This window comes from Dipteris shenzhenensis, chromosome 29, assembly GCF_047967505.1.
Source record: "Dipteris shenzhenensis isolate YYH24624 ecotype China chromosome 29, Dip_SZ_1.0, whole genome shotgun sequence".
In the NCBI taxonomy this organism is placed as follows: domain Eukaryota; kingdom Viridiplantae; phylum Streptophyta; class Polypodiopsida; order Gleicheniales; family Dipteridaceae; genus Dipteris; species Dipteris shenzhenensis.
In genome coordinates this window covers 5,528,206-5,541,262 of record NC_141624.1, presented here as the reverse complement: position 1 = coordinate 5,541,262, position 13,057 = coordinate 5,528,206, and the positions used below count along the sequence as shown (strand labels likewise).

Sequence of the window (13,057 nt, the reverse complement as noted above, 5' to 3'; positions counted from 1 at the left end):
AGGTAACTAACAAAAGAGGTTGGCTAAAGGACATGATTTCTTGCACATGCTGGATTGCTCCCTGCCCACTCTCACCTTCCCCATGTCATTATATTGTTCTTTAACAAAGTGAAAACATGCCTCATTGTGCCCCGCCATCTCCCCCCCCAAAAAAATTTCACAGACTCCCTTCCCATTATTTATTGACATGTCACATGATGCTCAAACATTGCATTAGTAGATATTTCTCTAATAAATCAAAAGTCCAAGGGACAGGGAAGACTTTGATAAATAAGAATTGTAAGGGTAGGAAGAGTTTGTAAGGGATATCAAAGTTTAGTTTTTGAGTAATATGTTCCATAGATGTGCATGCTCAGGGTGGTGGGGATCACTTTTCAGATACATAATCTTTAGACAAAATGGTTTATAGTGTATAAGGAAGTCTCATAAAATTCATGAAAATGTGTTGCGGGGACTTTCAAACTAATGTTTGACGGAAATTTCAAATCACCGTTTGAGTAGTTAGAGAATGTGGTATTTAAATATGTGCTCTAGAGGTTTTTGCAAAGTTATATAGTGTTTCGTAGAGTGGAACACAACCTTTGAACAATAACGGATGACAATTAGTGCAAGAAGTTACCCACTTAGGGTGGTCACTCTATTAACAACCATATAGCATGTAGCACACATTCAAGATACCCCTATAATTTAAAATTCCACATTTGATTACATAATTGTTTACCCTTCTTTTGTACGTATACATGTGATTTTGAATTTAAAAGTACCCTCCATACATGTACATACCATAGCTATATTATATTAAAATTAAGAACTTCTCTACTCCATAAAATGGCTCATAGGCCTTCAAAATTAAAAAAATAACTTCAGTTGACGAACATATTATGCTACATGTTCATAATATGGACTTGTACATACATACTTGTAGGATGGTGCAATTGTGTCATGTAAATGTCTGTAGTATAGTTGTAATATGGTTGAAATAGTAGGCCGAGAGTGAGATACTTGGTTAAAACAAAAGCAAGCATGGCAATGCAAGTTGGAAGACTCGTATGTCACAAAACAACTTGTTTATTGGCCCAACATGCGCTTGAGGTAGTCACAATGGGGAGATCATGAAAATTAATTTATTATCCATAAAGTCCTATTTTAAATAAAAGATGGATTAAATATATCCTTAAAAAAGAAAAATTTCTTGTTTAATACTTGTTTCACGCTTTTGACATGGATTTGAGATTCAAGATCCTATTCCCTAATCATGCACACATATTTCTAAGAAAGTCTGACATATCGATTGCTAATAAGATAATGCCTTGTACAACCACCTTATTTCCTTTTCATATTGTATGTTATTGATCCTTTTTCAATGTTCACTTTATTTTATGTGAATGTGTTAATGTTGGTGGATCATACAACATTTCCTTATTTGATTTATTTAAAATGTATCCATCAACATTTTAAAGCCAATGTCCAAATAGGTATACTTCTAGAAGATGTATCTTATAGGCATGCTTGCTTGCACATACAATGCCCCACCATAACCCCCCCAACACACACATGCACATAGTAACAAAATAAGGTAACCACCCAATAAATGCAATAGTCATTTGGTAGTAAAGTAGAAGAAAATGAAAGATAAGGTCTTAAAAGCTTCCATTGGCAAGAATGGCTAGCATTGACCCCACACATAGGCTCTCTTGATGATGCAGCATGGTGATCATATCTTATACTACCTAATTGGTTATTGAGAAGTGGAAAAGGTAAAGACTTTGATAAAGAGGTATTAACACTGCAGAGGAACGGCTATATTCAAGATACAAATTTAGGGCGATCCTTTCTATGGATGTGCATAAGAAAGGGGAAATTGGGGGCCGCTCACTTTTAGTTCGTGACACTTGAACAAAAATTCTCATTTAAATGACCATTATGGTGAATTAAATATGGGATAAATTTGGAGAACACTTTTGCAATGCATCAATTTGAGTAAATATATTGAGGGGAGTTTGAATGGGTGTTTCAATGTACCGAGGGGAGTTTAATTCAATGTTCAAATATATTCATTAAGTTATTTAAATATATGCTAATGGGTTTTGGTAGAGTTACAATTTTTTGTAGAGTGACACAACATCTTGCAGGTCCAACACATGTCAATGTCTCCTCAAAATGGGTTGAGTAGTATGGATGACAAAAAATGGGGAGAAATTGGCACTAATCTAAGCGCACATTAAATGGAAAGTCCATTTTTAAAGCTCTTTTGAAGGTAGCTATGTTTTGTAATACAATTTCTTCTTTCTATATCTAATGAGAATTCGTATCAATACTTACAAAGTGCTTGATACCTTGGTTGCTTCTTTTTATATTCAATGGGGATTAGTATCAGTCCTTAGGTAGCACTAGATACCAATTTGTACAATAGAACAATCGTATTAGTGTGAGTTCCAAATAATAAAGTTGTAGTAGTACTTAAGTAGTAAGCAAAGCATGAGGTTGAAGATTTATATGTTTTTGTAGATCAAACCAACCTCCTCCCCCCACCATACAACACATGCCCACATGTAAGTGTTCCTCTAGTTGGGTTGAATAGCAACCATGACAGTGGCTGTCCTCTAGACCTTAGCACATCGTGAATGCAAGGCCTAGGTTTTGAAGCTAAAATATTAATATAAGAAGCTATAAATTCCATTTGAGTGCTTCATTTCATATCCAAATGGTGTTTGATATTTATTCTTAGGTAGTACTTGATACCCATGTTGTATAAGTGATTGTGTCATTGTGAGCTCCGACTATTATAGTTGTAGTAGGTCTTAAGTAGTAAACCCAGTCTGAGAAAGCATAACAATGCAACTTGGAAAGACTGCATCTAAGAGAATGACTTGTAAATGGGCCTAACTTGAACTCGACGTGGCCATATTGAGACACAATCTTGTCAATGTGAGTTCCAAACAATAAAGTTGTAGGCAAAGTAAGAGACACTTGGTTAAAGATTTATAAGTATTTATAGATTGAACTACCTCCTCCCCCCCACCATTGAACACATGCCCACATGCAAATGTCTCCTCTAGTTGAGTCAAATAGCAATGATGACAGTTGCCTCCCTCTTGTTGAGTCAAATAGCAATGATGACACTAGCTGCCTTGTAGACCTTAGCACATCGAGAATGGAAGGCCTAATTTTTGAATCTAAAAATATTAATATAAGAAACTATAAACGGCACTTGAGTGCTTCATTCTAAATCCAAATGGTAATTGATATTGATTCTTCGGTGGTACGTGATACCGATGTTGTATAAGTGAGTGATCATGTCATTGTGAGCTCCAACTATTATAGTTTTAGTAACTTGAACTCAAGGTGGCCATGATGGGGATCATGAAGTAGTTCATCCCTCAAAAGATCTCTTTGTATGTAAAAGGAACACAACTATTTTCCTTTCAAAAATCAAAATGTCTAACATGAGTTGGAGGTAGCCATGATGGGGATTTTGAAGTTATTCATCCTTCAAAAGCTCTCTTTGTTATAAAAGGAGGACCAAAGTTTTCCTTAAAAAGAAGAGTTGGCTAGGTTTACTCTCATTTTATGCTTTTCACATGGATTCAACATTGAGAAAAATAAAAAAATCTGCACACTCTTGTCTAAGAGATTATTCCACATCAATTTCTAGCAAAATAACACATTGTACAACCACCTCATGTGCTTTTCACATTAATTAAACTAGATCGATTTTCAATGTTCACTTTTACTATTTTTGAGGGTGATAAAGTTTGAAATTATACAATTAAAATTTCTTCCATTATGAAGTGAAAATGTGCCTTGCGCCCCCCACTTATCCCATGCCTCCTTCCCATTATTTATTGGCATGTCACATGATGCTCAAACACTATGTTGGTGAACGTAATTTCTCTAATAAGTGGAAATGCCAGGAAGATTTGATAAACAAGGAATAGTGGGTGTGAAGAATAGTGAATCGTCATTTATTTCTACGTCACATGATACTCAAACTCATGCTCCTCTATGTTAGTGAATACAAATTCTCCAATAAGTGGGACGGCCAAGAAATAAGGAAACCTTTAAGGCATAAGGTACTTGGTTAAAACAAAAGCAATCATGGCAATGCAAAATGGAAATAATCCCATCTACGATAAATGACTTGTATATTGGTCTAACATAAGCTAGTGGTAGCCATAATATGGATCATGAATTAGTTCATTCTCCAAAAAGTTCCATTTGTTTGTTAAAAAATGATTAAAGTTGTCCTAAAGATCAAATCTTGGTTTATTCTTATTTCATGCTTTTGAGTGGATTTAAGATTACTAAAAACCCAAGTTGATCGGAATAAAAAGATGGTGGATGATCCATGACATTCATATTTCTTTTCTTCTGTATTGAAACAAAGTTGAGTCTATGCTTATAGAGAAATCACCTTCTTCTTTTGTACTTCATGCTTGTGGTAATTCACTCTAGAGTTTCATGCCTTCAAATCCTATCAAAGTTGAAATACATTTGAACTTTGAAAGGTTAAGTCTTTGCCCTTTTTGTAAGTGGGCTCACTAAAGAAATCAAGGAATGATGGCGACCATCAAATTAACTTGGTGACCAAGTATGACTCTAGGGGCATGGATGTAGAAAAAGTGGCACTTGTATGGAGACACTATGGTTAGCAAAGTAATCAAGATAAGGGATGTTGTTATTTTTCCTTGTCTTAAAGGCAAGACATTGCTAAGAATGAGACTTCTGGTCTCCTTAGGATAATCAGATCTAAGTAGCACTTCTGCTTCAGTCTGCTACAACAACCTCTTAAGTTCCATGACATCACGTTTATTATGCCTAACTGATCACTCCTTTCACTATGTGAAGGCTTTGACGCCATCTTGGAGCTAATGGATATTTTTTTTGCCCAAAAGTTGGCCCCGTGCCACTTCCTTAAGCTGTTTAGGGAATGCTCTTGTCGATCCCTTCTGCTTAGTCTCTGCAGCAGCAACCTTATTCTAGATTTCGAGGAGTCGTTTGCGATGGTTTGCATCCGGGAGAAGCTCGTCCGCAACACTCCCCTCCACAGACAGGTGAGGATGACCTCCTCTGGTTCTCGCTTAGACAGGCCAACTTTACTGTGTTGGTTAACTGCCCATTCAGAGGCAAGGGCGGTACTGTGATTGTGGTCCGTAGTTCCTTTTCATTGCAGGAATTATTTCAAAATTCGCTGGGATGGTTCACTGCTGCGATAATCTCCTTGAAAGGGTTTTACTTTTGTGTGGTGAGCATGTATGCTCCCAATTCAGCTGGGTTGCGCACTAAGCTGCTCATGGAGGAGTTTGTGGATGCATACTGGTTATTCGGAGGGGACTGGAATATGACTGTGGGTGCCCGGGATTGGTCACATGCCAAAGCCAATGTTGTGGGGAAGGAACGGGATGCCTGACTTGGGGTTTGTCTGACTGTTCTGAGATTGATTCAGAGGGGCTGTCTGGGTTTACATGGAACAACCGAAGAAGAGGGGAGGAGTTGAGAGCTGGCCGCTTGGACAGATTCTACTGTTCAAATGAGGGTTGGTGGATGAAACCCCCGATGAAGGGAGGTGTCATTACGAGTTTAGGGATTTCTGATCATGCCCTGTTATGGTGGTCATCTTCCATCCCGATCTCAGCTGGAAGGTCTCTGGATGTTCCCTTCAAATTTGACAATAGTTGGCTGCTGAGTAAGGAGTTTGACAGACATATTAGGGCCATATGGAGGGATTGCACACAACCTGTAGCGGATCCTTGTGTCAGGTGGGATGCTGGTATTCGAGCTATCCTCAGTTTTGCCAAGAGCTGGGCTAGGAATGAACGGGATAGATTTCGCAAGAATGCCTCTATGCTGCCCACGATTCGTGACAGTCTTAATCTTGTTGTAATGGCGGATCCCAAGGACTTTTGTATTTCTACACTGTTGGTTGAATGTAAAGTAGCACTCATGGAGCTGGAACTGGGAAAGGTCGAAAGGGCTAGAATCAATAGTCGTCAGACTTGGTTAAAGGTAGGGGACTGTCCCTCAAAGATGTTCTTTCAGGCTGCCAAAAGAAATCAGATCAGGGACTTGATAGACCGAGTCCAAGATGAAAATGGAAGAGTGGTCACAGGTTTTTGGCAAATTGCGGAGGTGTTTAAGAGAGAATTAGCAGCAATTGTAGGCTCTCAGCCAGTCACGAACAGAGAATGCAGGAGAATGTAAATGTAATTCTGGCGCCTGTTAGTGTGAGGGTTTCTGAGGAGCAGAGAGACAGACTAGCTCGTCCGTTCATGGAGTCAGAATTTGAAAAGGCTCTCAGAATCATGAAAAGGGACAAGTCCCCTGGCCCTGATGGATTCTCAGTGGAGTTTTTCAGACATTTTTGGGAGTTGTTAAAAACTGATTTTGTTAAGATGGCCAATGAGTCAGTGTGTCGGGGTACTCTGTCTGAGGACATGAATGCCGGGTTGATGAAGCTATTCCCCAAGCGACTGGATAGGATTCGAGTTGGTGATTGGCGGCCAATCACTATGCTTAATGTGTCCTACAAGCTAATAGCCAAGGCTGTAGCACTCAGAATTTAGACCGTTTGTATGCAAATTGTTGACAGAGAACAGAATGGGTTTATTAAAGGTCGGGATATTCTAGAAAATATTCTAAATGTTTCTGCAGCATTGGACTATGCAGTGGCCTCTGGGCTGAAATGCATGGCCTTGGGTATTGATTTTGATAAGGCGTATGACCAAATTTCTTGGGAGTTTATTAAGGCAGCCCTGGAGCACATGGGTTTTGGTTCTGATCTGGTTCGAAAAGTGTTGACTCTCTTTGGTAATGCTTCTGCTAGCTTGTGTATCAATGGCGGGGTGGTTGGCAGATTTGATCTCTGCAGATCTATTAGGCAAGGTTGCCCGTTGGCACCTTTACTCTTTGCTATATGGATGGTTCCGCTAATTCGTGCCTTCAAGCAGGCTGTAGATTTGGGGGCGATGAAAGGAGTCCGGTTGCCATCTGAGAAACAGTTTTGTTTGCAAATGTTTGCTGATGATTTGCTGGCATTCATGGAGGAGGCAAATCAGAGTGTAGACTGTTTATTTAAGATTATTCAATGCTACTGTAGGGCTTCAGGTTGAGTTTGTAGTTTGATCAAGACATATGCCCTACGGATGTCTCTGGATGCTTTGCTGGAGTGGGCTGCCCCTCTACCGGTCAGGTACTTGGGGGCCCCTTTGGGTATTGGTCTTACGCTCCATCAGAGGTTTAACTGGGTAAAGGAAAGGATCAAACAAAAGTTGCATCGGTGGAGTGGAATTCAGTTGGGTTGGAATGCCAGGTCCATCGTGGTTACGCATATCTTGGCTGCCTCTACGGTGTATGTCGCTTCAGTTTGGAGATTTAGATCCTCGCACTGGCTTGAAATTGAGAAAATGCTCAAAGCCTTTTTGTGGAGGGAGGAGTCAAGCATTAGAAGGCTTCACTATATTCCATGGAATATCATTAAATCTCCAAAGAGTGTGGGTGGCCTGGTGACGATTCCAGATATTTCCCTGAGGAATCTGTCCCTCCTATTCAAATGGTTACCTAAGGCTCTAAAAAGTACCGCACCTTGGTCAGATATTCTCCGGGACTTAGTGGAGAAAGCAGGTGGTTGCAGAGTTGGTACTTGGAGAAATCTCTCGTGGGTGGATAAGATTCTGTCCTGGTTCCCGATAAAAATTAGAGGGTCTGAGCTTTTGGCGGGCTTGGTTGGGGCTTGGAAGTCCGGTATGCATGTCTTGAAGTGGAAAGGTAGAGCTGGGCTGAGAGGGGACCCCAGCCTTTATCAGAGCATATGGTGGGGACTTGCTACGTCGGTGGAAGGGAAACCCTTAGCCTTTTTGGATATGTGGACAGCCAGGGTGCTCTACAAGAAAGGGGTGAAGTGCTGGCTGGATATTTGGGATGTAAGACAAGCCTTTTGGAAGCCACTGATCAGTGTGAAGCAGGAATTCGGGCTCATGACCCGGGAAGCTTGATTCCTCTCTGGAGTGGTAGCAGCGTTGCCTCAGTCTTGGCCGTCTAGTTCGTGGCCCTCTCTCCTATGGAGGGAAAACCACTGGTTGATTGGCCATTCAGTGCTGTCCAAGATGTTTGCCAAAGTGTGCTATCGAGAGCTCCTATTCACTCAGATGGAGTTTCATAATCTCAATTCAGTTTGGAATTTGCGTAGGTCTCAATCTTGGTGGACAGCATGGTTTGTTGAGCTCTGGAAAAGTGCGCTCCTAGGGAAGTCTAAATTTCTGTTGTGGAAGCTTTTACATGGCTGGTTACCGGTAGGAAGCAGGTTGGCCAAATGGATGCAGCTGAATCCGCTCTGCCTCCTTTGTGGCTGGGTTCAGGAAAAGATCCGTCATTTGTTTTGGAAGTGCCCCGTAGCCCGTGAACTGTGGAAGAGAATGGGAAGCGCGGTCCGTTCGACTGGCCTCATGGCGAGCTTCTCGTTGGGAGCTAAGTGGCGCCTAGCGTTGTTGGGGGAAACAACTCGTCTCCCGTCTACCTTAGCCACCTGCTGGCCCTTTCTGCGTGCGGCCTTGGTCATGGCCATTTGATCAGTCAGAAATCGGTTGGTCTTTCGAGAGTCGATACCGTTGGCGTGCAGACTACCTTTACTGGTTTGCGATTGCAAGGAGAACTTATGGGATTTGGGAGTGGGGTTAGCTAAGAAGGACCAGCTAGTGGGGAATGCTCTTCAGGACATAGGCAACATGTTATAGGGCTGGTTTCTCATTGCGGTAGCAGGGTAGGCCACAGGCGTTAGCCTCTAGAGTTGGCCAAATTTTGTATCTGGTCTTTTCTCTTGGATTGACCACCCATTTTTGTGATTACAAGCCGGCACAGTTTATTATTTAAAAAAAGAAAAAAAGAATGAGACTTCTTATCAATTGTTCATGGGGAGGTTCTCAATTTATGTTACAAGTGTAGGGAACTCAAACCATTATTTGTATTATTTGGAGGAAATAATGTGGAAACAAATGCTTTAGATAGAGTGATGGACTATGGATGACCCTTGCTAGCCCATACCAACTTCTATCTATTGTTTCTTTCTTCATTAAGAATATTCACACTTTTCTCATCTTGTATCTTGTGTGTTTTGTCATTTATATACTATTTGCAATCCATTATAGGGTTATGACGCATGCACGCACACACATGCACACGCACATGCATGCGCACGTGCACGCACACACACACACGCGCGCGCACATGAATCTTGTCTACCAACTTAGTCCACTTGGAGACTGCAACTTAGACTGAGGTTTGGGATTTCAAGCTGCTTCTTTACACATATTTTGAGACCAATGTCAAATTGCACTTGAGCTTGGCTGCCGCAAACTTGTGTTCTTTGGGTTTAATCATGCAGTGTTATGCTCTAGCCGAGATAGCATGACCTCGGATAGATCGGTGGGCATTTTCTCTTAGATGACCAACTTTTGTAATAGTTAATGTGCGTAATTGAAATGGTCAAGAGAAGTAAGTGCCAAGGTCCTAGGTGAGGGTGGAATGGCATTGACTAGGTAGTTCTGAGTGCTAAGGCCTAGGTGCACCTAAATGTGCAATAATGCCAAGGGGCAAGTGGTTTTTAATGTGCCCCAAGAGAGGGGTAAAAAAGGTGCATCAAGTGGAGAGGCTAAAATGATGACATTTGGCAAGGAGAACTATCTAGGGAAATGAGGGCCTCATGGATAAGCATGAAAATAACGAAGGAATGAATTGATCTGACGATCTGCGATCCACAAGAGTAGGCTGGGTGGAACAACTTAATGCCATCGTCCGTGAGCTGAGTGAATGTAGCAATAGAAATTCAGGCTAGAGATAAAGGCGTTGACATGCAGTGTAATAGTTGCCAACCTTATTCATGCAATGTAGTAGCTACTAATTTTGGTTGATTGCGATTAAAGATGATCCTCAACCAGCCAAGCCATGACTATAATGAACATTGCAAAGCCGTAGAGTCATCCAAAAAGGTGGACTTGATTACTTAGGGAGAAAAGGTTAGTTGGCAAACTCATGGCCCATAAAATCTAGCTAGGAGCTAATTTTGAAGCAATAAATTCACATGTGGCTACAAGAGTTTTGAATCGATAGGTGGCTCGGCCTTGAGCTCTTTAGTTACTTGCAAGTTTCGTCTTACGGATGTTATGGACTCTCATCCAACTTGTTTTCTTTTCTTTGAAAAAAAAAAGAACTTATCTGCAAGTTTTTATTATCAATGCCTCTCATCCAACTTGTGGGAAAAAATTTGTGCAAGTTGTTGTTAGCACTGGCTCATTAAAGAGAGCATTATAGTGGGGAATTGGATTCTCCTTTGTGAACTTCCACTTGTAAATTGTCGAAAAAAGTTACCTAGTAGTGCATTCAAACTACCTTTCATTTGTGTCCGCTATACATTGTTCACAAAAAGCAAACCACAGAGCTTGTTTTTCTTGAGAATTTGCACATTGTTAAAGCTTAAATATAGTTAAATTGCCTAAGAGCTTGTTTTTCTTGAGAATTTGCACATTGTTAAAGCTTAAATATAGCTAAATTGCCTAAAATTTTGCAGATTTCTACAAAATTGAGAAAATACTTCTTAGAGCGGAGAGAATTAGAAAGATGGAATTTCATTTGTATATAATTTGTGGGAAGAGAATGCTAGACTCGGAGGTAACACTTGTCCCAGTTTTGTGCATTCTGACGAGGAAGTGCTAAAGTAGGTGGCAGTGCCCTGTCCGCACTCTTGGGAGTCATAGGCAAAGTACTTTGACTTGGAAGTTGGCAAAGGGTTTTACGAGAAAGAGCTTATCCACTTCTCTTTCTTAAAACCTCCAAAACAAACTTCTCCTCTTTCCCTTCTCTCTCTCAGTTTTCCTTTACAGCATCGCCTTCTTCCTCGCCTTCATCGCCATCTTGGACTCACCTTGTTTCCAGTGGCAGCCACAGCCCATAGCAAGAGCGCTTCTTTTCGAGCCAGGGGTAGAGGATCGGGCCCGATCGCAGCAGCGGGTGGTATCGCCAAGGGGAGGGGTCGCGGGGGGCGCGGGCGCGCGCCACAGCAAGAGCGCGTCGGGTGCACGAGAAATCGCGCGGAGTCTGGGTGGGAGGAGGGAGGTCGGAACGAAGAAGGGGGTAAAGCTGGGGATGGCGGAAGGGAGGGGGGAGGGGGAGGGGAAGGAAGGGGGGGGGAAGGGGATGATGAATGGGAGCGAGGGATTGGGAAGGAGGGGGGGGGGAGAAGGAAGAGGAGGAGGAGGGGAGGAGGGGGAGGGGAAGGGGAAGGGGATATCGGAGCTGGGGGAGGATATGGTGGAGCAGATTCTGGCGAGGCTACCGCTACAGTGCAGTGTGGCAGCGGCAGCGGTGTGCAAGGAATGGAAGGGGGTGGTAGCGAAGAAGAGCGTGATATCGAGGAAGCTAGCGACGGAGCAATTTGGGCATCGACCGTGGTTCTTCCTGGCGGGAGTGAATCACTTTCTGGCAGCCAAAAATCAAGCTTTTGGGTATGATCCAGAAATTGGGCGATGGCAGCTCTTCACCACCTTCCGATTACCTCCTTACGATCAGGCCTCCCTCACAGGCACCCATGGTCTCCTCTTCGCCCTCGCTGGTTCCGGTGTTTGTAAGCTTGGCTACACCCCTGCCCTCATGAAAAATAGCTTCTGGCGTGAAACCCCCCCCTTGCTCTTCTCCCGTCGCTCCCCCATGGTCGCCATCATCCCTTCCCCTTCCCCTTCCTCCTCCCACCATCGCCTCGTCGTCGCTGGCGGTAAATCTTTGCTCGACCAGCTCGTTGTCGAGATCTATGACTCTACCCACGACTCCTGGCAGCTCTGTGACCCCCTCCCCCCCCAATTCCGCTCCTCTCCTTCCTCCCAATGGATGTGCTCCACTGTCTTCCTTGGCAAATTCCTCGCCTACGAGACCCACACCGGGTTTGTCGCCTCCCTTGACCTTGACCTCCGCCTCTGGAGCAATGCTGCCCTTCTTCGGCCCCCTGGCACCATCTATGCCTTCCTCGTGGCCTGCCGTGACTCGCTTGTCCTTGCAGGGCTGTGCCATGCCCCCAATGGCCCCTGCTTCAAGCTCTGGACAGTCGATTTTGCTAGCCTGGAGTGCACAGAGCTCTGCCGGATGCCTGAGGATCTGTTTGATCTCTTCGATGAGGAGGACGAGGAGAAAGAACCCCTTCTTTCTTGTGTGGGAGGAGGGGATTTCATCTATATCTACAGTGATTCGTGGCACAAAGATTATCTGGTGTGCTTGTGTGATCTCTCCGGAGGCAGAGTCTCTTGGAGGAGGCTTCCTGCTTTGCCTGCTCCAGTCAATCGTTTTGATAAAGTCGTTTGCTTCAGTTCATCCATAATGCCAGACGCCTGCTTGTGATCGGTACATGTGGTGAATGCATAAAATGCACCGATAATGCTCTCTCTGAATCAAGTTCCCTGTCCGAATATGAAGTTGTAATAAGCTTAGTACTCCGCTTGTCATGGACAGCAGCTCCTCTTGCGGATTATGAAGACAGTATCGTGCCTCCAGAGGACACTTTGATTGGCATATTTCGACACTGCTCCTTATTCTGTGCGCATGGTTATTTCTCCTTGATTGCTAACCGAGGAGATTAAGAATTCAATGATGTTCCGTACTATGAGGACTTTGTCCTCTTATAGTAAAATTGTTGTAAAGCTTTGCGTACATTAATTTGGTTACACGAGTTTAAGTCTAAACGGGGAAGGTTAACGTCTGTTCACTGACGTCTAGTTCTCATCCACTGACTCCTTCCCTGAAGCTATCATACTCAATGCTTTTTGGCTTTGGTATGAAAGGAGATGCGATGAGTATACATACAGGATCTATGTAACATGTCATTTTTTGACCATGTGAATGCATACAACTGTATGTATAAATATGTCTGTTCTTATTGATGTGTTTTTTTTGTTCATCAGATGCTATGTCATACTTATATCATGATTGTAATCTTCCTCTGGTTATTTGAAGATTTGATGATGATGGTCCAGGACTCAAATGGTCAATGTGCAGTTTGTTTCCAGAGTCTAAACTCCTATGA

At 42.7% G+C, this 13,057-nt stretch overlaps 3 protein-coding genes across 3 annotated transcripts; all 3 read left to right on the top strand.

Moving 5' to 3' along the window:
• The first annotated feature begins 4,871 nt into the window (after positions 1–4,871).
• Positions 4,872–5,410, top strand: LOC147882344 (uncharacterized). Its single transcript, XM_087400880.1, has 2 exons — positions 4,872–5,054; positions 5,174–5,410. The coding sequence occupies exons 1-2, from the start codon at positions 4,872–4,874 to the stop codon at positions 5,408–5,410; spliced, it is 420 nt and encodes a 139-aa protein (XP_087257006.1).
• A 1,162-nt stretch (positions 5,411–6,572) lies between these two features.
• LOC147882343 (secreted RxLR effector protein 78-like) lies at positions 6,573–7,109 on the top strand. The gene has a single exon (XM_087400224.1). It carries the CDS (start codon positions 6,573–6,575, stop codon positions 7,107–7,109), a length of 537 nt encoding a protein of 178 aa, XP_087256350.1.
• A 4,119-nt stretch (positions 7,110–11,228) lies between these two features.
• Positions 11,229–12,868, top strand: LOC147882342 (F-box/kelch-repeat protein At3g24760-like). Its single transcript, XM_087400809.1, has one exon. It carries the CDS (start codon positions 11,296–11,298, stop codon positions 12,373–12,375), a length of 1,080 nt encoding a protein of 359 aa, XP_087256935.1. The 5' UTR covers positions 11,229–11,295; the 3' UTR covers positions 12,376–12,868.
• Positions 12,869–13,057: the final 189 nt, after the last annotated feature.

Bases quoted from the DNA above. Each gene is read 5' to 3' on its own strand.
- LOC147882344 (XM_087400880.1), top strand. From the start codon at position 4,872: ATGGATATTTTTTTTGCCCAAAAGTTGGCCCCGTGCCACTTCCTTAAG. The intron at 5,055-5,173 runs GTGAGGATGACC...TTTTCATTGCAG, and splicing joins ACACTCCCCTCCACAGACAG to GAATTATTTCAAAATTCGCT.
- LOC147882343 (XM_087400224.1), top strand. From the start codon at position 6,573: ATGCAAATTGTTGACAGAGAACAGAATGGGTTTATTAAAGGTCGGGAT.
- LOC147882342 (XM_087400809.1), top strand. From the start codon at position 11,296: ATGGTGGAGCAGATTCTGGCGAGGCTACCGCTACAGTGCAGTGTGGCA.